Source organism: Moschus berezovskii, chromosome 13 (assembly GCF_049115385.1).
Source record: "Moschus berezovskii isolate FMDL1 chromosome 13, NW_MosBer_1.0, whole genome shotgun sequence".
In the NCBI taxonomy this organism is placed as follows: domain Eukaryota; kingdom Metazoa; phylum Chordata; class Mammalia; order Artiodactyla; family Moschidae; genus Moschus; species Moschus berezovskii.
The window spans coordinates 16,757,472-16,784,106 of NC_142472.1; the positions used below are offsets into that span (position 1 = coordinate 16,757,472).

General features: G+C 44.1%; 1 protein-coding gene across 4 annotated transcripts in view; it reads left to right on the forward strand.

Moving 5' to 3' along the window:
* Positions 1-26,635, forward strand: part of LOC129556455 (ATP binding cassette subfamily C member 4 (PEL blood group)) — a 187,185-nt gene that overhangs the window by 37,791 nt on the left and 122,759 nt on the right. For 2 of the 4 annotated variants that reach the window (XM_055426562.2, XM_055426563.2), the window contains exons 3-5: positions 150-270; positions 9,366-9,590; positions 26,394-26,483. In XM_055426562.2, the coding sequence (XP_055282537.2) occupies positions 150-270; positions 9,366-9,590; positions 26,394-26,483 (436 nt within the window). Of the gene's footprint in view, positions 1-149; positions 271-7,167; positions 7,192-9,365; positions 9,591-26,393; positions 26,484-26,635 lie in introns of those variants that run through there. The other 2 variants (XM_088842652.1, XM_055426564.2) reach the window with 2 other exon arrangements.

Consider the following 26,635-nt stretch of genomic DNA (forward strand, 5'->3'; position numbering starts at 1 on the left):
CATCTTTCAGAGCCCTGTGAGCAATGTGCCCGCATCTGCGGGGCAGCCACAGAGCGCCCTCTGGTAAAGGCTTATCTTCCACTCCGCCCCTCCCCTGCTTTCCCTATGGTGGACACCTGTTCTTTATTGTGTTTTGTTTCTCATCGCAGGTACTGGGATCAAGAGGTTTTGAGAGCTGAGAAAGATGCACGGAAGCCTTCTTTAACAAAAGCAATCATAAAGTGTTACTGGAAATCCTATGTAGTTTTGGGAATTTTCACATTAATTGAGGTAAAAGCTTTTACATAGAGTGCATTGCCTTTCAGTGTGTGTGGTTCAGTACTGAGATGGATGAGCCGTGTGGGGGCAGAGGTCAGAGGATACAGTGTGTCTATGAAAACTTGTCTGTGATGTAGCTCAGTGGTTGATGTATCTTTAGAATAGACAGATGCTTAAAGTACTGGACCTCCGGGGATTATTATTTTCCTTTTAACTGATTAAAACAGTGTTACGGAAGGATGACACTGAAAAGGAGAATTTTATGCCATGTTAGAGCGTTCTTGGTGTTCAATGTGAATGCTAAGAGTGGTCCTTGGTCAAAAGATCCTACAACCTCAAAGCATGTGTGCCCTGTGGTTTTGAGGAAGTAAAGTTGGATCCGAGCCCAGAATGCACGTGTGTGCACTCAGTTGCTGAGTCATGTCTGACTCTTTGGGAAACTTTGGCCTAGTAGCCCGCCAGGCTCCTGTGTCCTTGGAACTCTCCAGGCAAGAATACTAGAGTGAGTTGCCATTTCCCTCTTCAGGGGATCTTCCTGACCCAGGAGTTGAACCCACATCTCTTGCATTACAGGCAGATTCTTTACCACTGAACCACTTGGGAAGACATGAGCCTAGAAGACATTTTACAGGCACTCAGCAATTGATTGTTAACTTGCCCAGGTCACATCTGATAAATGGTTTCTTGAGGGATCGTTGCCTCTCCCCTTCCTATGGAACAGAACCCAGGGCCCTGCATCTGGGCAGGAGCTGCCAGAGCTTCCAAGAGCACACTCTTCCCCAGGAGGGTGCCCCTTCCCCATGGGCCTGGTCACCCAGGTCAGATCCCCGCTGTGGGGAGGAGCTCCAGCTTCACCATGAATTCTGTGCACCCTCCATGCTCTTTTCTGTCCCTGACTGTGGGGCTGGTCTGCTGGTTGAAGGGGGATCCTGGTAGCCTGGCATTGGCAGCGGTTGGAGGAGGGGATGTGCAGGGCAAACCAGAGTAGAAAGCCGTGAGGTCCCTGACCTCCATGACCCTGAAGATCCTGGGTCAAGATCCTCCAGTGAGCCAGTTCACCTGGGGACACAGTGCCGTCAGTCCCCTGTTCTGGCTGAGCTTCTGGGGGTCTGCTGCAGACCCCCCTGGGTGACTCGTGCTCTCCATGGTCCCTTAGCGCTGAGTTAGTGACAAGGGCGGCCTGTGAGTGTGGGAGGGCAGGAGGGATGGAAGATGCGGCTGCTGTGAAAGGGGTGTTTTAGGTGGAGAAGGTGATGAGTTGTCCTCAGTCCATTGTGTTGGGGGTGAGGTGGGTGAGCCAGGTGGCAGGTGGGCGGTGTGACTCTTGTTTAAAGGCTGTGTTGTACTGAAGGGCACTGCGGGCAGTGGGCAGCTGGGTAGGTGAAGTCCACCCCACACAAGTGGAGAGACAGAGAATCTTGTCAGCTCCCAGGTGACTGAGTGGTCCTGGGAGGTTTAATTCTTGATGACAAAGGTGGGTTGGCCTTTGCTACAAGTGAGTGAGGTTGTGACTATTCTGATGACTTGAGTTCTAAACATCTATCCACGCTGTTATGAAACCATTCCAGATTGGCTCCTTGGGACGGACCAGTATCATAGATAGTGGCTATGTTAGGACATTGATAATCTGCACAGAGGTGGAATCTTTTATGTTTTTAGTACATGTGCCAAGTTGCTTGCTGAAAGCTGACATCCCCCTGAATCTGGGAATGCGTCTGTTCAGTGAGAGTGAGAACCACAGGTCAGTTACCGAAGTGCGAAGCAGTTCTGTTCTGGTGTCTGAATACACTTTCCCACGTGCAGGGTGTGTCCCAGGCCTGAGGTCTTAGGGGTGGGAACCAGACGGTCCCTGGGAGGGCTGCAGATTAATCAGCTAGGAGGTGAAACTGGGCTTTCTCCCAGGAGGGAGGTTTCTTGATCTTGCTGTGTTGCGACCTTGGTGGTTTAAAGCATAAAACCAGACAGTGGCCTGTATTCCCTGGGTGACTCTTCCTATATTCCTAGGTGACCGGCATACAGTGCTCACTATAAATTTGTGTCCTTAGGACACTGGTAGAACTGGTAGAACTCTTAGTTCTGATGCATTGGAATTCAGGGACTTCAGGGCCATTAAAGCTCAAGGAGAAATAAGCCTTGAATTTTTTGTTCTTGTTGGCAGTCAAACAAAGTTTGAAATCCAACACAAACATTCCTCTTTTCCTTGACTTGCCTTTTGACACACTGCTGGTTTGGAGAGATTAGAAATCATTTCTTATGACGAAGCTAGTAAGGATCTGATTTTCAAACTCATTTTCAGGTACTCTTTTGGGTTTTCAGTGATTAAAACTACTGAGAAAAGTGTAGTGAACGTTAGTTAAATTATTGATTTTATGAAGCAGCTTTCCATTTTTTGATCTTCTGTCTATGCTGCTTGCTGATCTATGTTAGATACTGGAAGATCTAAACTCAGCCCAGGATTCTCTCAAATGCAAACAAGTTTTCCATGTGACCTACAACCCTCTTTTGGTTCGTCTGGTGCACAGAATGCTGCGTGGATCATGCATGATTCCCGCGCAGTGTGCTCTGATCACTCACAACACAGGCAGGGCCTTCCCTTGAACACCGGCAGCAGCCCCAGTGGGGAGAGGCAGGGTTATGCCAGTCCAGGGCCAGGCATTTAGGGTTAGGATTTCAAAACCATGAAAGTCTCTGTCCTGTGAGTATTAGGAGTGACTTTAAGGGTTCAAGGAGCTCTTGCAGGCTGATGCTAATTAGAATAGAACAGCCAGTGAGTTCCCAGCACTCCTGGCCTCTGTGGGTACCTTCATGGGGACTGCGGGTGGGGAGGACAGGTCTCTGCCTGCCCAGGGCCCTCAGGGTGGAGAGGAGGAGCCTGAAACCTCTGCCTTGGATCAGAGACACAGAGACCACCTCCCCGGGTCATCAGGGCTTCTCTCTGAGAGGTGAGATCTCCACTGCTGGTGTGTAATTGGGGTGACCTCAGAGAGCTAGAGTAGATTCACCCAGGCCCTTCCCCTGAGAGGGGAGGAGTGGCTGGGAGTTGTGTCCTCTTTCTAGAAACCTTAGAAATGGCCTGGCCTTGTCCTGTCGCTTGGTCTTTGTCCAAGGCCGTTTTTGCTGGTTGTCTCTGCTTTAGGTGGAAGCTGTAGGAATATGCACACGTTTGTGTAAATTTTCACTTTGGCGCTCAGCTGACGGGCAGGAAGTAAACAGAATCCTCTGCATCCGACAGTGGGCTTTGTGCCTTGACTCAGGGCTGGTTCCCCAAGAGCCGAGTGGTCTTTGCATTTATTTCCCAACCCTGCTTCCATGTGTCCCTCACTTCTGATCCACCCAGGAGGCTGAGGAGTGGCTGCTGGTGGCAAAGAAACTGTGGGTCTGGAGTAACGCCTGAGGACCACACAGCAAGGGAGAGGAAGAGGAAGTGGGAGAATAGAGCAAAGCAAGACAGGAACTGCAGAGCAGACCTGCTGTGTGCACCCTGCTGATTCTTAAGAGCATAGTGAAAGTTGCACAGTCGTGTCTGACTCTTTGCGACCCCATGGACTATACAGTCCATGGAATTCTCCAGGCCAGAATACTGGAGTGGGTAGCCTTTCCCTACTCCAGGGGATCTTCCCAACCCAGGGATCGAACCCAGGTCTCCCACATTGCAGGTGGATTCTTTCCCAGCTTAGCCTCAAGGGAAGCCCATTAATACTGGAGTGATTAGCCTGTCCCTTCTCCAGTGGATCTTCCTGACCCAGGAATTGAACCAGGGTCTCCTGCATTGCAGGCGGATTCTTTACCAACTGAGCTATGAGGGCAGCCCCTCTTAAGAGCATAGCACTAGCCATTAGGTGTTAGTAATATCCGCAGTGATGACCTTGAGGCCTAAATGAGGGGAATGCTTTTCAATTGTTTTCATTTTTAAAAACATGTTAATTTTTATCATAACAATTAAATTTTTTTTAATTTCAATATGGTAGACTTACAATATTATATTAGTTTCATGTGTCCAACATAGTGATTAGACGTTTCTGTATATTACAAAATGATCACCCTGTTAAGTCTAGTTACCTTCTATCAGCATACAGAGCTATTCCAATATTATTGACTATGTTTCCTATGCTGTACATTACATTTTCTTGCCTTTTTTATTTTACATCTGTAAGATTGTACCTTTTAATCTCCATCACCTATTCCACGCATCCCCTCAATCTGTTTTCTTTTTGAAGTCAGGAAGTAGGTAATTCATTTTTACAAGACTGCAGGTATAATGGATTAGATTTCAAAAATCTGGCTAGAACTGATAGTTCTCATTACTGTCCATAAGAGTTAGCTTTTATGAATGAGTTTTCTCAAGAGTTGTCAAGAGTTCTCGTTCTGTTATGATTGCCTGTGAGCAGTGACGAGTTGTCCAAGCTCTTTGTGAAACCAGCCTCTGCCATTAAGAATACATAGGTCTCTTCCTGGAAGTTCTGTACAGTAAAGTACACTTGTCTCGATGCTGGTTTCAGAGCAGTCTGAGCTGTGGTAGCTCATTTAGTTGTCCCAGGATTCCTCCAAGGGAGGCCAGGCAGGTATGTTTCCATCGATGAGGACTTGGAGGTGCAGGAGCGCACAGGAGGGGCCTGGGGTCATGTGATTTGCAGGCGGCCGACCTGGTTTCTGAAGAAGTGTTTTGATTCTTAGCTCAGGGTTCTCTTTGTTCTATCCTTAGATTTCCTCCCCTTCCACAGCCTCCACTGAAGAGTCACAGGTTTAGTTGCTAAATCGTATTATACTCTTGCAGCCACATGGACTGTAGCCCACTAGGCTCCTCTGTCCATGGAATTTCCCAGGCAAGACTGGAGGGGTTGCCATTTCCTTCTCCAGGGGTTTGAACCCAGGTCTCCTGCATGGCAGGCGGATTCTTTACCGATTGATCCACCGGATCTCAGAGCCAAGACTTTTCTTCTGACAGCAGCTTTGTACTCCTCTTTCTGCTGCTGCCTGCAGTGTGGGGTTTTCTTTTTCCCTAAGGATTTTAAGGAACTTTTCAAAAATAGAAGAATAGAACAAGGTAGCAGAATACATTACCCTAGAATCTGCCATTTTGGAGTAAAGACTATTTTGAGCTGACTGTTTTTTGAGAAGTAGACACAGGAAGGAAATTTCCATTTGTAAGGGCTTCTTCTGCTCTGTACCTGAAAGAATGTTGGCCCTGAAACACAAAAGCGTGGATTTGCATAATGAATCCAACTCTATCTTTCTTGCTTTGTTTACTCTGGGTTGCTTATTAACCTCTCATGAGCCCCCCTTCCTGAGCTCCACCCTTTAGCTGGAATGTCAGGACTTGGGTTCATATGGGTTTTTCTTGGAAGTATGATAGATCTCATGGAATTCTGATTAAAACCCTTTGTGGTCCTTGTAAATCATTCACAGCAGTTCTGTCGTCCCCCGGGGCTCAGATGCCTTGACAGTGTAGGACAGGAGGATAGCAGATGCTTATTTACATGGGGTTAGTTTCTGCATCCAGAATCTTCCAGGGAGAGAGGACTTCAGTCTCCATCCCTAATTTGTTGTGAGTTTTGTGGGGCTTCCCTGAAAGCTCAGTTGGTAAAGAATCAGCCTGCAATGTAGAAGACCCTGGTTCAATTCCTGGGTTGGGAAAATCTGCTGGAGAAAGGGATTCGCTACTCACTCCAGTATTCTTGGGCTTCCCTTGTGGCTCAGCTGGTAAAGAATATGCCTGTAATGAGGGAGACCTGGGTTTGATCCCTAGGTTGGGAAGATCCCCTGGAGAAGGGAACGGCTCTCCCATTCCAGTATCCTGGCCTGGACTCTATAGTCCATGGGGTCGAAAAGAGGCAGACACGACAGTTTGCTCACTCAGTTTCTGGGGGCTGGGCTACAGGCCTCAGTGCTCTCAGCTCCTCTCGAGTGATGCACTCAGGATGAAGTCCACTGTGTTACAGAGGAGTGAAAACTGATAGACTGGAATACTGATGGTTTAATTTCCCCAAATTCACTGCTTTCCCTCTTAGCTCTGGATCTTTCTCAAGTCTAACATTGTCATCTCTTCTCCAGTTTCTAAAGATTAACTGCCTGTTCATTTTCCCATAAGCTCACCTACTTATTTCCTTCTGTGTTAGATGGTTTCTAGTTCCTGTGTTTTCTGTTTTTTTCTTATGAATCAGAGATAACAGAGTTGGGCAAGAAATGTTCAAAGCAGCACATGTGGAGTCATAGATGAGGAACTGTGCCCACTGGGGAATTTCTAGCATCCAGCTGTGTAAGAAGTTCCCCTGAAAACAAGAGACAGGCTCACATGGGAGGTGCTTTCTGGAGGCTGAATACCAAGGACTCCACCAAGAAGTGTCTGCCTCTCGAATCATGGGGTCTTGTGGTATTATATTGGGATCTTGTAAAAATGCTTTTTGGCTTTGCGGTTGTGAAGAATTCTTGTGAAGGAATAGAAACTCTCTTCTCAGTTGGTTTGTGGAGTTGTAGTCTGGGTGTCAAATATGAAGGGATAATAGGAGTAACTTTGACCTTGTTCCTGTTTATCTAGAACGTTTTCTTTTGGCTGCTTTCAACTTCGATACTGAATGCTTTCTCAGTTGTTTATATTTCTCACCCAGTTGAGGGTTAGGGTCAAGAACAGACAGACGTCTGGACACTTTGGGCCATGGACCAGATATACTCCTTAAGGAGACTGTTTGATCAACTGGGTTATTCAAGTTGGCCTCAGTGAAAAAAATCAAGATGCTAAGGCAGTAGTGATCCTTATTTTATAAAACCTCATTTTTGCTGAATTTGTTACTTCTATTGGTATTCTCTTTGGGTTTTCAATTTAGGCTCAAGTGGAGAGCTGAGTCACAGATGACAGTGATTCCAGAGATGATCATGAGTTTTAGGAAAGTTTGGGATGGCGGCTGTTACCTCTGGGCTTCTGGTGGAGAGCCCCAGGTTTGTAGGCAGCAGCTCTGGACTGCTCTGGGTCATACCTGGGCTGGGACTGCCTTTGTGTACAGTTTGACATTCTTGCTTCTCTGTGTAAGCCTTCTTCAGACTTCTATCTCAGTAAACTATAAACAGTGTGTTTTGCAATATACGATGTGAGGGGCTTTTAAAATAAGCTCTTCATGCCCCTTGGGATGAATCATGGGGCTTGCTGGAAATGTAACAACGAGCCTTTGTGTTCTTGGGAAATCTTATTCTCATCTGATCATCTTACTCATAAATATTCAGCTAAACAGAGTTCCCCTTCTTTTCCCTACTAGATGAAACCTTCCATGACCTTGTGGGAGGCAAGACAGTTAGTGAATGTGTGGGTTTGTGTGTGCAGAGCAAGACATGAGTGTTGGGATGGCTTTAGGGATTGCTTAAAAGAAAAAACTGAATTCTGGAAAGATTTCCCAACTTTGGGCATTTTGTCCTTTGAGAATTCTGGAGGAAACGATGTTGAGGGTCGAGGTGTTTACTTTTGGTGACTTGGATTTCTTGAGTGTTTGGTTTTCCTTGGTAAGAGAGAAGGGGACCTTCAAGGGGTGGCGAGGGGGCAGAAGTAGGTTGTGGGGTAGAGTGTCCGTTTGGCAGAGTGGGCAAGTGTTGCAGTTTTTTTGACGTTAGTTTTGGGAAAGAAAATTGTTTTCCCTATGCCATACTTAAGATATAAGTCCCAATGCTTCCCAACTCATTGGTTTAGAATTGTAATTTTTACCTTGGGGAAAAGATGATTGGCAGTATGTATTCTAAACCAGTACATGTAGTGTTTGGCAGATGAATTATGGATGACATAATTTTTTTAGCTTGGCTTCTGCTGTATTTAATTTTTGGCTCCAAGGAATAGCCCAGCTTCTGGGGTGGAAAGACAGTGATACAGTGTACCCTGGGGCTGGGATTCTGGGAACCTCCCAAGCGTGCTTTCTTTGAGAAACTCCTCAGAAGCTGGGCTCCATTCTCTTGATCCCTGTATGTGTAGAGTTCAGGGTTGGAAAGAGGGGTTCTGTGTTTGTGCCAATGTCTCAGTTCATAAAGACTCTTGATGAGTTGTTGTTTTTTTTAATATTTATTTGGCTTCTGCTATAGGTCTCAGTTGTGGTATATAGGATCTTCAGTTGTTCAAACTCTTAGTTGTTACATGTGGAATCTTTGACCAGGGATCAAACCTGAGCCTCCTGCATTGGGAACACGGGGTCTTAGCTACTGGACCACCAGGGTAGTCCCTCTTGATGAGTTTTTGATGTATTTGTGGGGAGGCTGACGATCTCCCTGTCTTACTCCTGTGCCGTCTTCAGCTTCCCCTCCATAAAGGCTCTTAAAGCTGGCAGAGAAAGCAAGAGTGGTCTTCCCGTACGTGAACGACCTTGAATTTCTGTTGGGCTGGGACACTGAGAATACACGGGACCAGGAGCCGGCTGCCAAAAGGGCTTGTTCATATGGAAACAAATTTCTTATCTTTTTCTTCTGCTCATCTGAAGCCAAGACTAACTTGGTATTTTACCAAATGTGTTCTAAAGCACTGGTTGTAATATTTATTGAGCATCCACAATGTACTAACCACGGAGTACTAAGGCTTTATTGTCTTTATCACAATTTTGCTTAGGTTAAAACAGTTGTCTGCTTGTCTTATAGAAGATAGTGGATCTGTGGATTTTTTCTTTAGATTAACTAGGAATGTTGGATTTTGTCAAGATGCCTTTTTAACAAGTAATAATGAAAGTTAAGGTGTGTTAAGAAAACCTGCTTTGTCGCTTCCCAGGCGGTGCTAGTGGTGAAGAACCTGCCTGCCAATGCAGGAGACCTAAGAGACCTGGGTTTGATCCCTGGGTAGGGAAAATCCTCTGGAAAAGGGCATAGCAACCCTTAGCTTGGAGAACCCCATGCACAGAGGAGTCTGGTGGGCTACAGTACATGGGGTCGCAAAGAGTCGGACATGGCTGAAGCGACTTAGCACCCTCGAATCCAATTAGCTTCAATCTCCCAACTAGATTTTATGATTTAAGGTTTTAGGGCTGAATAAAGTCTTTACTCTGTCGACTGGAAAAAACAAAACAAAACACCACCAACAAACCAAAGCCTAAAAGAAAACCTGATTTGGCTTGTATGTCTAATGAAGATTTTTTAAAATTTGTTTTTAGGAAAGTACGAGAGTAGTTCAGCCCATAATTTTGGGGAAAATTATTGGTTATTTTGAAAACTACGATCCCTCTGATTCCGCTGCTTTGTACGAAGCCTATGGCTATGCCGGGGTGCTGAGTGCCGGCACACTTGTCTTGGCCATTCTACACCACTTGTACTTCTACCACGTCCAGTGTGCGGGGATGAGGCTGAGAGTAGCCATGTGCCACATGATTTACCGCAAGGTAAGTGTCACTCGGTAGCAAAGTGTGTACCTCTCATGAAGTACCAGAAGCATTTTGGGAAAGTTCTCTGTCAATTACAAATTTTATGACTAGTAAAAATCGTGAATCACCGTTGTACACGTGTAACATATAATATTGCTTCAGTAAAAAAGTAAGACACATTGTACCCAAGAAAAACATTTTCTTTTAATAATTATTTTCACCATGCTACGGAAGTTTGCTCTTTGCATCCAGCTGATTTTGTTGTTTAAGAAAACGTTACGAAAACATAATGAAGAGATTTGTATTGAGATCAGATCAGAACAGCTTTTGATAATGTTTATTCACAGGCTCTTGCATAATATTCAGTAAATTTATAAAGACGTCTATAAGCATCGGAGATATGACATTGGTTTTTAATGTTTTCATGCCGAAATCGCAGTGGTATTAGTGGAAATTTTGTTGTGGTTCATGAAAACCTTTATTTACACAAAGTTGTATTTATTAGAAAGCTTCTGTAATTGATCTATAATATTAAATCTAGGGGAAAAGAATGTATTTGAGAAAGGGAATGCTTATTTTTTTCGAACATTGCATCTAATCATGTTCATTATAATTATGTTTATTAAAAAATTGGAATCCATGCCACATATAGACTCACTCATTGTGTTATATAGTTGTGATTGTTCATAACAGTCATAAAGAAAATAGATGTTAGGATAAAACTTGAAAATTTTCATTATTTTTAGTAATTTTGGAGAGAATTTATTGGTTGCCAATTCATGTAGTTTTTTTCATAATAGATTTCCTTTTTTTCTGTGGTAAGCATTATAGCAGTTTTAGTGTGACCTGGTTTGATGTTTTTCGTGCTTTTTTGCTGAGAAATACCCATAAAATTATTCCAAAAGGTTACCGTGCCCTTAACTAGTGTGAAGGGAGTGAGGATTTCAGGTGGATTTACAGAGAAATCGCCAGTGTCAGCGGCTGAAGTGCCCTTTACAAACTTGATCCTGGGTATCTCTTCCCTGTTTACTTTTTTAAGAATTTTCATTTGATACTTTGGAATTTACTGAGATAGCAGACACACACAAAAAGGACAACAACATTGTCAATGTGTTAAGTGGCTTTACTATAGTAATTTTTGCCATTGTCTGTATCAGAGTGTCACGTTGTACACCTTAAATATATATAATTTTTATTACAAAACAATTAAAATTGTCATTGAAGTCTAAAGCCAAACAGTTTAAACTGAAATTCTCACTTCTAGTTGCTACTTCTTTAGACTTCTGCTTTCTGGGGGTACATTTGTTGGCAAAATGTGACTTGTCTCCTCATTTTCCTTGAGCGAAGTCTTGTTAATCTCAGGGCTTTGTCATCCCCGAGGGCCTGGCATCTCACTGTCTGTGTTTGGCTGCAGCATCTGAGCCAGTTTCCTCCTGGGTAATGTGGAAATGGCCGTGGTGCCCCTACACTCTGGTCAGGGGTCTTCCTTGTCATTCATCACGTTGTTTGATATTCTATGATACTGTCTACTATTTAGGAGATAGATACTCTGATTCCCAAAATTTAGCTAGATGTTTGTCTTTGCAGATCATGCTTCAGTTCAGTTTAGTCGCTCAGTCGTGTCCGACTCTCCGCGACCCCATGAATCACAGCACGCCAGGCCTCCCTGTCCATCACCAACTCCCGGAGTTCACTCAAACTCATGTCCACAGAGTCGGTGATGCCATCCAGCCATCTCATTCTCTTGTCGTCCCCGTCTCCTCCCACCCCCAGTCCCTCCCAGCATCAGAGTCTTTTCCAGTGAGTCAACTAGCTCCCCTAAATAAATAGGAAATTTCACAAAACCCACATTGTAAAAATCGTTTGTTAGATATGATGGTTCAGTGACATAAAGCTCTCTTTGCTTCACAGGTGAGTCAGGGTCCACCTGTTTTTCTTCCTCTTCGCACTAACACTTTAGAACATTGCCTTTGGGAAATCCAATCTGGCCCTGGCACATTTGCTTCGATGAATGTAAACATCTCCCAAAGCCATTAATTTGCTGGCTTGATTAGGCTAAGAGAATTGTCCCTTTACAAAGTCAGGTATTGTTGGGGTAAACCACAGACATAACCAAAAATTCCAGAAACGTGAGAGAGAACTGTTTCCTCCTGCACAGCCTTGCATCTAGGATCCCACTGGGGTGGAGAAATTCAACACTTCTTTGCAGGTTACCGGCAGACTGATTACTTAGGGCAAAAGCTGGTGCTGCTGAACAGTTCTGAAAGGCCCCTCGGAACGACTGTCAATCGTGCTCAGGCCCCACCTCCTGATCTCTGGTCCTGGAAAGAAATCGGCTTGGGTGTTATAAACGGCTGCTAAGTCACAGTTGTAACTTTGAATGATCCTTGGGATATATCATATATACAGGTGACTTATTTATTTACCTTTTGACTGCTTTGGTAAAATTACTTTTGGTCATTGCTTTTTAAAAAAGTTGTAGTAAAATATACACAACATCAAGTTTACCATTTTAACTTCTTTTTAAAAAATTAATATATTTATTTGGCTGCACCAGGTCTTAGCTGCGGCATGTGGGATCTAGTTTCCTAACCAGGGCTCAAATCCAGGGCCCCTGCATTGTGAGTGCATAGTCTTAGCTACTGCACCACCAGGGACGCCCCCATTTTAACTCTTTAACTGTACCATTTAGTGACATTAGGTCCGTTCACGTTGTTCAGCTGTCAATGTTATTCATCTTCAGGACTTTTTCACCATCCCAGGACATTCTGGTTGTTCCTACATTCTGGCTGTTGCGGATAATGCTGCTGTGAACGTGGGCGTACCAGTATTTGTTCAAGTCTGTGCTTTCAGTTCTTCTGAGTGCGTCTCCAGGAAGTTGAATTTCTATACTATATGCTAATTTTATCTTCAGTATTTTAAGGAACTTCCAGATTCTCTTTTATTGTGATGACATTATTTTACATTCACACTTGATCATTGATTTCTCTGTTTGACTTGAGGACTAAGTGAAAAGTTTTTATGAACATGACATTTTATTTGGATTAGTGACGCCAGTTGGTGGTCTGTTGAAGCAGCTCATGGTGTCTATTCAGATTGCTCAGATCTCTAGGGCATTTGCTTTTTTTGAACTTCTTACCAAATACCGGGATTATGCAACATGGGCTGTGTTTTTTGTGAAGTTGGCTAACTGGCATTAAGAACACGGATCCGTCAAAGGACTAGACTGCAGCACACCAGGCCTCCCTGTCCCTCCCCATCTCCTGAAGTTTGCCCAAGTTCATGTCCATTGCATCAGTGATGCCGTCCAGCCATGTCATCCTCTGACACGCTCTTCTCCTCCTGCCCTCAGTCTTCCCCAGCATCAGACTTTTCCAAGGAGTCAGTTCTTCACATCAGGTGGCCAAAGTATTATTCAGGGTTGATTTCCCTTAAGATTGACTGGTTGGATCTCCTTGCTGTCCAAGGGGCTTTCAGGAGTTTTCTCCAGCACCACAGTTCGATGGCATCAATTCTCTGGCGCTCAGTTTTCTTTATGGTCCAACTCTCACATCCATACATGACTACTGGAAAAACCATAGCCTTGACTATACAGACCTTTGTCGGCAGAGTAATGTCTCTGCTTTTCGACACACTGTCTAGGTTTGTCATCGCTTTCCTTCCAAGAAGCAATCGTCTTCTGATTTCATGGCTGCAGTCACCATCCGTAGTGATTTTAGAGCCCAAGAAGAGGAAACCTGTCACTACGTTGACCTTTTCCCCTTCTATTTGCCATGAAGTAATAGGAGGCAATGGCACCCCACTCCAGTACTCTTGCCTGGAAAATCCCATGGACAGAGGAGCCTGGTAGGCTGCAGTCCGTGGGGTCGCTAAGAGTGGGACACGACCAAGCGACTTCACTTTCATGTTTCACTTTCACACATTGGAGAAGGAAATGGCAACCCACTCCAGTGTTCTTGCCTGGAGAGTCCCAGGGACAGGGGAGCCTGGTGGGCTTCCGTCTATGGGGTTGCACAGAGTCGGACACGACTGAAGTGACTTGGCAGCAACAGCAATGGGGCCAAATGCCATGATCTTAGTTTTTTTTCAGTATTTAGTCTTAAGCTGGCACTCTCCCTCTCCTCCTTCACCCTCATGAAGAGGCTCTTTACTTCCTCTTCTCTTTCTGCCATTAGAGTGGTATCATCTGCATGTCTAAGGTTGTTGATGTTTCTCCCTACTATCTTGATTCCAGCTTGTAACTCATCCAGCCCAGTGTTTCTCATGATGTGCTCAGCATATAGGTTAAATGAACAGGGTTTAAACCTTATAATGTCTGGTTTTAGAAAACCGGGAGTCCCTGGTGATATTCCCAGCATGAGTCACCTATCACCTTTACAGTGAGACCAGTGTTTTAATTCTTTTTCTGTTTATGGTTGGGGCACATGAGAAGAAGTACTGCCCCAGCTTCAAATCTCAAAGGGTAATAACTCCCCAGGCTTAGGGCACGGGAGGTGGACCTGGGATGGGGAAAGATGAAACCTTAAAGCAAGCTGAGCCTGCACTGAGGACAGTTATCAATTTCCAGGTAAAGTCAGTCGTGAGAATGTACCTCCCGTTTGCCAGTCCTGTCCTTTCTCCGTGCCTGAATGCTGTGGATGTTCAGACCTGGGGCAGGCAGCGTGACAGTGTCAGTAATCAGGATGGTCTTGTCATATGGCACAGAGATTTTAAGAAGCATGTTTTCCCATGGTGAGTCTGATAATGGGTTGGTTTGCTCCCAATGCCAGGTAAAGCCAGAGCGGATAGTCAGGGAGGCCACAGAGTGTTCTCTGCTGCCTGTTACCCAGGGCAGATTGACCTGTAGATTCTAATCAGTGTGCCAGATTTCTTAATGTAACTGATGCCTCATCCTAATTCTCTTTAGTGTTTGTAGTTTGCAGGAGAGATTTCGTCATTTGTTGTTTCAGCTTCTAAGATGACTTGATTCCCTGCAAACATCCCAATTTCCCTTTTTCTTTTATTGTAGATCTATAGGGCTTTCCTCGGAGAAGGCAATGGCAAGCCACTCCAGGACTCTTGCCTAGAAAATCCCATGGATGGAGGAGCCTGGTAGGCTGCAGTCCGTGGGGTCGCTAAGGGTCGGACACGACTGAGCGACTTCACTTTCACTTTTCACTTTCACACATTGGAGAAGAAAATGGCAACCCACTCCAGTGTTCTTGCCTGGAGAATCCCAGGGACGGGGGAGCCTGGTGGGCTTCCGTCTATGGGATCACACAGAATCGGACACGACTAAAGTGACTTCGCAGCAGCATAGGGCTTCCCTGGTGGCTCCGTGGTAAAGAACCCACCTACCAGTGCAGGAGACACAGGTTCAGTTCCTGGGTAGGATAGATTCCCTGAAGAAGAAATGAAAGCCCACTCCAGTATTCTTGCCTGGGAAGTCCCCTTGACAGAGGAGCCTGGTGGGCTACAGTCCTTCGGGTACAGTCCATGGGGGTACTTGACGTAGTGTTTGAAAAACAACAGTATTCCTGAATATTCATAGATTCTGTATTTGGGAATTTGCCTACTTGCTAAAATTTATTTGTAATTCTAAAAATCACTACAAAATTTACTTATAATTCTAAAACTAGTTTTAAAAATTGGGATACTTTCCTGGTCTTCTGCCCATGTTCATACAGTCCCTTAAGTTTCTTGTCATCTGACATGCATATTCCCAGTGGGGTGGAACGTATTTCTGCTTTTATACTGTGGAACAGCTGGCTTTTTCATGGTCTACTTGGTGCCTTGCTTTTCGTATTTTTGTTCTTTTCGGGGGCAATTTGCAGCTTAAGCGTGCTGAAGTGTTGTCTCGTCTTCCGAAGCAGAAGACCGCGATGTGTCTTACGGGGAAGTATGTGTGTAGGTGAGCTTGGTTCAGGTAGCGTTCTAGAGCTGCTGGCTGTGTTTGTGTGAGGCCAGTGTTTGTGAATTAACCAATGGCGATTAAATAAGGTTAAATAGAAACACACATAAAAGAAGATCATCTAAGTGTTGTAGCTGATGAAGATGTTTTTACCAAAGACTGGCAGAACCCTAGCCCTGTAGTTCCCTTAGGAACAATTAGTATTCACTTAGGTTCGTGTTGTTGTTGAGTCGCTGAGCCCTGTCCGACTCTTTGTGATCCCGTGGACTGAAGCCTGCCAGGCTCCTCTGTCCATGTGATTGCCCAGGCAAGAATACTGCAGTGGGTTGCCGCTTGTTTCTCCAGGGGATCTTCCTGACCCACGGATCGAAATCTCCTGCGTTGACAGGTGGATTCTTGACTGCTGATTCACCAACGAAGCCCTAATTCACCTTTGTAATGACCATAGAGTATGAGTACTGATATCCATACAGTACCACTCAGGGAGGTTGTTGCTATACATTAGCATCCTCCTTAAAGAAATATTCTTACTTACCTTAGATCCGTTTTCAGTTTTCATCTAAGCAATGTAGTTCTAGTTTCAGAAGTTTGTAATTTGGGGGGACTTACATGCTCCTGTATCCATACCATTTCTATTTCATGGTTTCAGGTAGCCATCATCTGTCTGGGTGAAGGACACTGAGTTTAAACACTGAAGGAGAGGATATGCTTCATGGGGTATTTGGGAGCACTGGTTTTGCAGAACACCTGCTACAGAGTCATGTATTCAGTTTAGGAGGGTGGAGGGTCATACACACAACAAGACTCTGTAGTTTGAGCGCTTTTGTATGAATCACAGTTTTCCTTTGTAGACATTAGCCTTGGGCTAACTGCTCTCAGCCTACATTTCCTCATTTGTAATAGCACCCAGCACTTATGGCTGTAGAGAGGATTAATGAGCCAGTCTGTGTAAAGCATTTAACTTAGTGTCTGGCATTTAGCTAGTGTCCACACATTCCTGTCATCTTCATTACTGTCACTCAGTCCAGAAGGCTAGAATACCTGGGATTAGACCAAATAGAAATATGGATGTTAAAGTGGTACACAGGTGTACAGACTTAATGGTTTAGGAGAGGACCCCTCCGATGGGTGGAGTGATGTGTGCATGTCTGTGATTCTGTGTCAGTGTGTATGCCTGCAGGGGGCCGGTCCATGCATGAAGCAGTGTTGCGGTAGAAAGCCGAAATGATTTGTTCAGAGAATTGTAGAAGCACCGTTGGTATAGCGCGAGGCTCCAGCATACGTCTAGAGAGGAATATTGGGACCAGGGTCTTGATCATGAGCTTAATTAAGGCTGTTGGAGTTACTGAGCTGGTAAAGGGGAACCCTTGGATATTTTGACTAAGGTAGTAAATGATCAGAGTAGTGACTTAGGAAAATGCAATGAAGGCTGTTGTGTGTGGGTATATGTGAAGTTGTGAGTCAGCTGAAAAAATGATTGGAAAGGACATCACGTCTGGCTATTCATTCCTTCATTTCATTCTTACTATTTTGCCCATTTAGTGAAGAGTTTAGTGGGAGTGGTAGGTCATTGAAAGAAAAGAATAATCTCTTATTTCATCTCATATGTGAACTGATGTAGTGCAGTACATGTTAGACAAATAGCAAAATGAATTAGTTGTGGACCTTTTAATGCATTATAATATTCATGAGAGATGGAGAAAAGAAAGGATTCAGCTCGCAGGGGTTTATTATAGAAGGGGAGAAAAGTGTTGGTTAGGAAATCCTAGTTCTGATAGGAATCCACAAAGGCATTCTGCCTTGAAACTTGGGCTATTTCATAAGCATCGCTGGTTTGCTTACCATTATTCCAGAATTTGGAAGGAAATACCCCAAACACCACCATCCTATAATGGCAGGCATCATTTTTGTGGATTCTTTTCCAGTCTTTATCCAGTCACACATATTAGTATATATATGGCTTGTGTTCAGTTTCGTCACTGTATTGACTGACCTTTACTTCCTCAGTAGCTACATTCGTGGTTGAAGGGACTCACTGTTCGCTCGTATTCGGGTGAAAGATGTTTGTGGTCACGGCCTTACATGGAATGTCTTTTTGATCTGTGTTTTTTTTTTTTCCCCTTTGGCTGCATATGCCAAAATTGCTTTCAGATGGGATTTATTTTGTGGCAGTTGTTTGGGAGACCGAGTTTGGTAGCCCACTGTACCACTTGAGCTGTGCCAGTTCTGTAGGGACAATGTACGTACCCCTGGAGGCGGACTGTGCGTAAAGGGCAGTGATAGGTTTTTACCAGGCAACCAGTCTGGAAAGCTAATTGGTAATACCTGCTTTCTTTCAAAAATTCCTCTACAACAACAAAATTCCTATCCCCTCCCATCAAAAGTTAATGTAACTAAAGTCCTAAATTTTGGGTATGTGCTGTGCCGTGTGTAGTCAGCTGTGTCGACTGCAAACCCATGGACTGTAGCTCCCCGGGCTCCTCTGTCCATGGGATTCTCTGGACAAGAATACTGGAGTGGGTTGCCATTTCCTATTGCAGGTGGGGATCTTCCCTACCCAGGGATCAAACCCAGGTCTCCTGCATCTCCTTCATTGTAGTCAGATTCTTCACCACCTGAAAGTGAAAGAAAGTGAAAGTCGCTCAGTCATGTCCGACTCTTTGTGACCCCATGGACTGTATTAGTCCATGGAATTCTCCAGGCCAGAATACTGGAGTGGGTAGCCTTTCCTTTCTCCAGAGGATCTTCCCAACCCAGGGATTGAACCCAGGTCTCCTACATTGCAGGCAGATTCTTTACCACCTGAGCCACAAGGGAAGCCCAAGAATACTGGAGTGGGTAGCCTATCCCTTCTCCAGCAAATCTTCCCGACCCAGGAATTGAACTGGGGTTTCCTGCATTGCAGGTGGATTCTTTTCCAGGACAAGTTTAGAGTATCTCTGTTTTAGAGGCGGGTTTCTAAATCTCAGGCTTCCCTGGTGGCTCAGATGGTAAAGAGTCTGCCTGCAGTGCAGGAGACAGGAGACCTAGGTTCGATCCCTGGGTCGGGAAGATCCCCTGGAGAAGGAAATGGCAACCCACTCCAGTATCCTTGCCTGGAAAATTCCATGGAAGAAGGAGCCTGGCAGGCTACAGTCAGACACAAGTAAAGCGACTTAGCAATGCACCTCCCAGCTGAACATCCCTTCCACCTCCCTCCCTATCCCACCCCTCTGGGTTTGAATTCCCTGAGTCACAAAGCAGATTCCCATTGACTACTTTTTACATGTGGTAATGTAAGTTTCCATGCTGCTCTTTCCATATAGCCCACCTACTCCTCCCCCCAGCCTGCATCAGGTCTTGGTTGGGGCATATGGGATCTTCGTTCCCTGACCAGGGATTGAACCCAGGCCCCCTGCATTGGGAGCATGGAGTCTTAGCCACTGGACCAGGGAAGTCCCTCCCTTAGCATTTTTTAAGCAAGAGGCCTAGAAATCTGTATGGGTTAATCTGTGCCCCAGGGATTCTTAATCATGGAGAAAGTTCAGGAAACTCTGTACTGGAGAATGGTGAAGGGAACAGCAGACCAGGTCGGCCTGGTGGAGATGTGGTGTCTCCCTGGAAAGGGAATGAACAGCATGTATATTTTTTCTCCTTTCCCTGGGGTTTGTGCTACAATCATGACTCATACCTATTTTTAAACATTCTAATTTTTTTGTCTACCTGTGTTTTCACGTCTCCTTCATTCTTTAAAAATATTTCATTGCGTTTACAGTTTTTGATTGGTGGTTATTTTCATTTTGGTCTTCAAAGGTCATTGTTTTTTAAATTGTTTCACAGTCAAAGCATAAAATTGACTAGGTTTGCTGTTTTCAAGTCTACAGTTGAGTCAGTGGTGTTAAGTCCATCCACATTGTTGTGCAGGCATCACCACCATGCATCATCAGGTGTCTACCTTGTGAGTGTCAGCTTTCCATTTTGCTTTCTGTCTGAGTGTATTTGTCTGTTCGAGGAACCTCACATATGGAATCGTATAGGAGTCGTCCTTGGGTGGCTGGCTTATCACTTTGTCCTCAAAGCTAGGTTAGCTTTTTTTGAAAAGGTAGAGGTCATACATGTACTCAGTATTCATTGGAAACAATTTCCTGTGCACCCAGGCCCTCAGCTGTGGTGATGACTTTGAGTTAGTTATGGAGGAAAAGGAAGGCATTTCAGAGAGAACTGCATCCTCTCTAGGTGCCTTTGCGAGCAATCAGCTCTGCCTTGGTTCTGTTTTGAAGTTTTCATCTCCTGCTTCCTCCTCCCTCTGGGGCTTATTAGCTGAACTAACCATGCTGTTTTCTTCACTTGTGACCTCTGGGAATTTACAGCTCTGGATACCATCTGATATTTTATATGCTCCACTCCACTAAGTGGGAGAACGTGGGATTTAGGGACATGGAACTGGGTAAAGAATGTGTAAAGATGGCTTTCTGGGAGGAGCTTGTACTCTTGGCTCTGTGCATTTTTCTTCTAATTCTTTAATTTGCATCAGTAAGAGAAATTAAGGCATCGCTGCTCTCGATATGTTTGGTTGTAAAACTGGGAGCATCTCCTACTTTTGTCATTTTGTTTTTCTTTTCTGCTGCACAGATTTCATTTTCTGAAAGCTTCCAAGATGACGTCTAGGGAAGGGTAATGCAACTAGTTCTGTGACATTATAAGTCAGCACCATTGGTTAATTAGGTTTATTGCTTGTCCTTGTCAATCAGATTCAACACTTAGCTATGTAGAAAACATTAGGAAAAACCCTTACAAAATAGTATCATTTTGACAAATTCTCAGTGAAATTATTTACCCTCAGTGAGTTTAGAGTGGGTATGTTGTTTTCCCCTTGTATTCTTTTGATCTGAAAGGAGGCATACTAACAATAAAATAATTGGAAAAATGGTTCTCAGTTTAGTTGCTTTAAAAGACAGCATATGGCCTCACTTATAAATTCTTACCACTGAGCATTCCATTTGAGAAGATAGATTATTAATCTTTAGATGTAGGGAAACATTCATTAAAGAAAAATGTTGATAGAAGTCTCCCCTTCCTTCTTTTGGGGGCTCGGTTGATTTGTATTCTCATTGAGATTGTCTTCTCTCCCTGAGCCCTAAATGTACATTTATGCATGTTCTTGGATCTCCTTTCTCTCCATCATGGAGTTTTCCACCCTTTCTGTGGATTTCCTCCTTTCTGTTGCCCTAGCTCACTTGATCCTGACCAGGGTTCTTGGTCTTCCCCAAGTCAAGGGAAATTGCCTAGAGGCCCCATAAGAAATTCAGCCAAGGTTGTCCTGGGGCTCTTGCACTGGTTGTAGGAGGTAAAACAGGTTCTCTTGTTCTCTCCCCAAGTGAGGAGGGCAGGTTCATCCCTTGTATGGGGTGAGGGTTGTGGTGGGTCAGGGATGGGGCTGGAGGGGTAGTTTAGGTGGTTTGCCTATCCTTTTGTGGTATTGAGTGCGGGGGAGGGGGACACTCTGTTTTAGCCACACCTTTGGTTTAGGTCCCGGCTCTTCAGAAATGGCAGTTGGTTCTCTTTTGTATCTTTTGGTCCAGAATTTGTCCCAACTGCACATGAGCATGGTTATTTTTAGTCCCATATAGTTTCTTTGTATTTTGTAGCTCTTGGAGAGGTGTATCCAGTTGTGAGCTTTGCCCCATTGCCACAAAAGTTCCCCAGGCTGGGGGCAAGGGAGTTCCCAGGGTATCATCTCAGTGACTTAAAGTCCTTGGAGAGGATGAGGTCTGAGAATTTGCAGAAACTACTCCTGAGGGGTTCACGTGTTTAGCCTGACCTCATGGTGGCACCAGTAGTGCTTAAAGTAAAGTGTTAGTTGCCCAGTTGTGTCCGACTCTTTGCGACCGTGTAGACTGTAGCCCACCAGGCTCCTCTGTCCATGGGATTTTCCAGGCAGGAATACTGGAGTGGCTTGCCATTCCCTTCTACCAGGGGATCTTCCCAGCTCTGGGATGAACCCACGTCTCCTGCATTGCAGGCAGATTCTTTACTCTTTGAGCCACCAGGAGAGCCTGGGTTGCTTGGAGTCCACATTTTGACTCTCACGCTCAGAGGCTCACTTGTCAGCTCTGTATACATGGCGTTCTGGTACCTCCAGTAGGTGCTGTGGTTTTAGACGAAAGCTAATGGTAGTTGCAGGAGTTAACTGCCATATCCTTCAAAACCTGCAGAGAGCTGAGTAGTTGTGCTGCCTTGCGTGCCAGCCATGGAAAATCAGGCCAGAAACAAGAAAAAGGCAGTGGAGTTGTCAGATGAGAGAACAGCAGGTGGTTGATCTTGTGTTGACTTTGTTTTTGATTTCGCGCAGTGAGTTTTTCTCTCTACAGCACCGTAGAGGCAATGTGATTAGTTTTATGGCAATCTCATTAGTTTAATAGTCACCCATTCTGCTCATGCTGGTGGAAGATATTAGGCAGTTTCTGCGTCCGCCCCTCAAAAGCAGAGATGAATGGCTTTAGATTATGCAATCATGAAAGCAGGTATGACAGCATTACTAAGCAACTCTGGGAAAAATACAGCAGAGTTCTATCTCAGGTGAGCTAAACATACTCTCACCCTAGTTGCCTGTTGGAATAATTCCCATTATCTGACATGCTCAATTCTGGGGGGGGCAGGGCTATGAACCAGGAAATAAGCCAAATGCAAAATAAGTGACTAGTGCCTGAGTCTGTTTTCTGTTCTGAGTCCTTTAGGTTCTTACTCGGGGTCTGCTACTCTGATTCACTTATGATATTATGATGCCAGAACTAGTTTAGAAATAGCAGTAGGTAATGGTGAACTAGTCAGTTGAAGGGATTACCTGATGGCAGGGGAAAAGATAGAATTATAATGTATGAAAAACCCAAAAAGCATCTTCATGTGAAGCACTCTGGGACAGAAGCGCTTCTATGCACTGAGGGTCATCAGTGGATATAAGTCTTGCCGGTGATGAGGGGAGTGCAGCATTAAGATGGTGAACTGAGTTCTCGTCTTTGGTTTTAAAGGCTAACTGCAGCAGGGTTTGGGGGAAGATGCAGTTAAAATGAACATTGGATTCTTAAAGGGTTTTTCCTTCTCACTAGTCTGGAAAACTCAATTCATGTGCAAAGAACATTCTTTTCTCCTCTGCTCCTTTGATAGTGATATTTGTGTCTCCATAAGTTATGACCAACCTAGATAGTATATTAAGAAGCAGAGACATTACTTTGCCAAGAAAGGTCTGTCTAGTCAAGGCTATGGTTTTTCCCGTGGTCATGTATGGACGTGAGAGTTGGACTGTGAAGAAAGCTGATCGCCGAAGAATTGATGCTTTTGAACTGTGGTGCTGGAGAAGACTCTTGAGAGTCCCTTGGACTGCAAGGAGATCCAACCAGTCCATTCTAGAGGAGATCAATCCTGCGTGTTCATTGGAAGGACTGATGCTACAAAGCTGAAACTGCAATACTTTGGCCACCTCATGCGACGAGTTGACTCACTGGAAAAGACTCTGATGCTGGGAAAGGTTGGGGGCGGGAGGAGAAGGGGACAACAGAGAATGAGATGGCTGGATGGCATCACCGACTCGATGGACATGAGTTTGAGTGAACTCCGGGAGTTGGTGATGGACAGGGAGGCCTGGCATGCTGCGATTCATGGGGTCACAGAGAGTCGGACACGACTGAGCGACTGAACTGAACTGAACTGAATGTGGGTTATGGAGTTTCACATCTGATTCAAAACAGTTGAGAAAGGAGACATTGTTTACTTTTCAAATGGAATGACTAATATTTCTTGCACTATATTTTTTTAAAAGTTGAATAAAATTTGTTTTGTTCTAGATTCAGTTCAGTTCCGTCACTCAGTTGACAAAGTAATGTCTCTGCTTTTCAATATGCTGTCTAGGTTGGTCATAACTTTCCTTCCAAGGAGTAAGCGTCTTTTAATTTCATGGCTGCAGTCATCATCTGCAGTGATTTTTGAGCCCAGAAAAATAAAGTCTGCCACTGTTTCCACTGTTTCCCCATCTATTTCCCATGAAGTGATGGGACCAGATGCTATGATCTTAGTTTTCAGAATGTTTTCAGAAAGGCCAACTTTTTCACTCTCCTCTTTCACTTTCATCATAGAGTTCTCCTAATTGTCCCATATGTGATTTCTCTGCTCCCTACCTCCATCTCCTCATAAATGGATCCCTCCTTCGATAGAATGAATACTCCACAATTCATAGTATTGTTCTTAATGTCCTTGCGGATTCTAACATAATCAGTAATTAGATCTTTAGATTGTTTTCTAATTTTTAGTAATTTGACATTTAGGTCGTTTCCAGATTTATATATTAACAAATAGCAGTACAAATGAACCAATCAGTAATTAGATCTTTAGATTGTTTTCTAATTTTTAGTAATTTGACATTTAGGTCGTTTCCAGATTTATATATTAACAAATAGCAGTACAAATGAACCTGATTAAAGCCAAACCTTTCGAGATACCCTTAATTTCTCAGGGTGTGTGCATTGGAAAACTTTTGATATGCTACGTTTCCTTCAAGAGTTAACTGCCTATATTCTCTTTGGTGAAATGAGATGGTCCTACACCGCTGCCAAACTTGGATGTCATATTTTGAGTATATTTGATTATTAGCAAATTTTCATTAACATTCTGTGTTTCTTTTGTAGTGAATTTCCTGTACATGTTCATTGTCCCTTAAAAAAATTGGTAGGCTTTTATAATTGTTAATCAATATTTAGAAATTCTTGATTTATTAAAAGTTAATAACTTAGGGTCTGACTTATAGAGCAAATTTGATCTAGTTTGTTTGCCTTTTATTGTTCTCAAGGTAGAACTATTTTGCGTCCACAAGGAAAACAAATTTAACCAAATATTGATAATATCGCATTGTAACATGTTAAGTAAATATAGAACTAAAATAATAGCATTAATTTGTATGTTGTTTAAACTGAATGTGAACTGTTTTTACTATAACCTATAAATGCGGGTTCAACCCCTGGGTCGGAAAGACCCCTGGAGGAGGGAATGGCAACCCACTTCAGTATTCTTGCCTGGAGAATTCCTTGGAAAGAGGAGCCTGACAGGCTACAGTCCATAGGGTCGCAAAGAGTCAGACACAACAGAGTGACTAAAAATCAACAAGCCTTGGATTAGATGGTATTGAGTTTTGTTTTGATGTGGAATTCCTGTTAGATTGGTTCTGTTCGTCTGTCTGGGGCAGTTATTTCCATTTTGAACTTAGTCCAAGTACATGGTTCTTACTCTAGTGTATAAGTCATGTCCTTCCTGACAGCTGAATTGAATGTCTGAGGTGTTTATTAGGAAGATCTCTTTCTTGTTGTTGGGTAGAATCTGCAGTCTCCTGGCACTTAGTGACCTCACCGAGGCCCCATGGAGTCTGCCTCTGTTCACATATAGTGAAGTTCGGGCAAAGTCCCTTGGGAAATCCCCACAAGATGTTCTGGGCTCAACCTCTGCTCTTCCTGCTCACATTACAGCCATTTCTGCAACTTAGAGCCTCCATTTCTTCCTCTTCAGTTCAGTGACACTTTAACTCTGTTTGGGCACAATATACCCCCAGGGAGAAAACAGGCCAGTCACAGGGCACACGTCTTCCTGGGGGTCACAGTTCTGCATTGCTGGTCTTTCACTGCCTGAAAACAGGTACTTTGTATATTTTGTCCAACTTTATAGTTTTGAAATCGAGGGAAAGTCCAGTATCCATTATTCTTTCATGGTTGGAAGCTTAAATCTGGGCAGATTTACTTGTAAGTCATGTCTTCCTCATTAATAATACGACTGTCACATCATGTTCTGTTTTTTTTATTCTGTGTACCATCGTGACCGATTCTTGATTTCTATGTTGGCTGCAGTTTTATAATTGTGTCATGTTAACTTTTGTTCAAAAACCAGCGTTTTGGTCCATCAATTCCAATTAGGTGGATTTTTTTTTTTTTCCATTTGATGATCAGTTTAAAGTCAGAGTTGGTGTGCGTTTCTGCCTTATTTTAGTTGTTAAAATTAGGGATCAAGTATCTACTTCTTCAAAATATGTGTTTTCTGCATGAAAAATTACCATTTATTTGTGTGTAACATTGCCTTTAGAAAGTAAATAGGAACCTTTTAATATATCTGTTTATATTTTGCCCATGTCCAAATTAATCAAAAAAAAAAAACAAAACCAAAAACAAGACAGGGTTGGGGGCTTTGTTTCTGTCTGTTAGCTGTTCTTGTGGACATGGCTGTCACCACATTGAGGGGTTGAAGGACAAATGTGGGTCCCTAGAGTCCCACTGTCAGGGGTCACACTCCTCAACCTGACATAGCTCAGTTCAGTTCAGTTCAGTCTCTCAGTTGTGTCCGACTCTTTGCGACCCCATGAATCACAGCACGCCAGGCCTCCCTGTCCATCACCAACTCCCGGAGTTCACTCAAACTCATGTCCACAGAGTCGGTGATGCCATCTAGCCATCTCATTCTCTGTTGTCCCCGTTTCCTCCCACCTCCAATGCCTCCTAGCATCAGACTCTTTTCCAGTGAGTCAACTCGTCGCATGAGGTGGCCAAAGTATTGCAGTTTCAGCTTTAGCATCAGTCCTTCCAATGAACACCCAGGATTGATCTCCTTTAGTTTAGAATGGACTGGTTGGATCTCCTTGCAGTCCAAGGGACTCTCAAGAGTCTTCTCCAACACCACTGTTCAAAAGCATCAATTCTTCGGCGATCAGCTTTCTTCAGAGTCCGACTCTCATATCTGTACATGACCACGGGAAAAACAATAGCCTTGACTAGATGGACCTTTGTTGGCAAAGTAATGTCTCTGCTTTTTAATATGCTATCTAGGTTGGTCATAATCCCATCAAAACGTTCTCTGTTGAGTTATGCTCCAAGAGTGACTTGGTATCACCACAGGAATCCAATTCTGTCTCTCTTTCATTTCAGGCCCTTCGCTTGAGTAACTCGGCCATGGGGAAGACCACCACAGGCCAGATAGTCAACCTACTGTCCAACGATGTGAACAAGTTTGACCAGGTGAGCTGCCCAAGGGATCCTCTTCCATTTCCCATCCTTCACACTGCGTTCAGCTTATTGGGATGCCAGGTTCTAGGGTTTGGTGTCAGCCAGGGTTCTCATTTCTTCTTTAGTAACAGGCAGGCAGCAGAGTTCTTGCCCAGCTTGGTTAG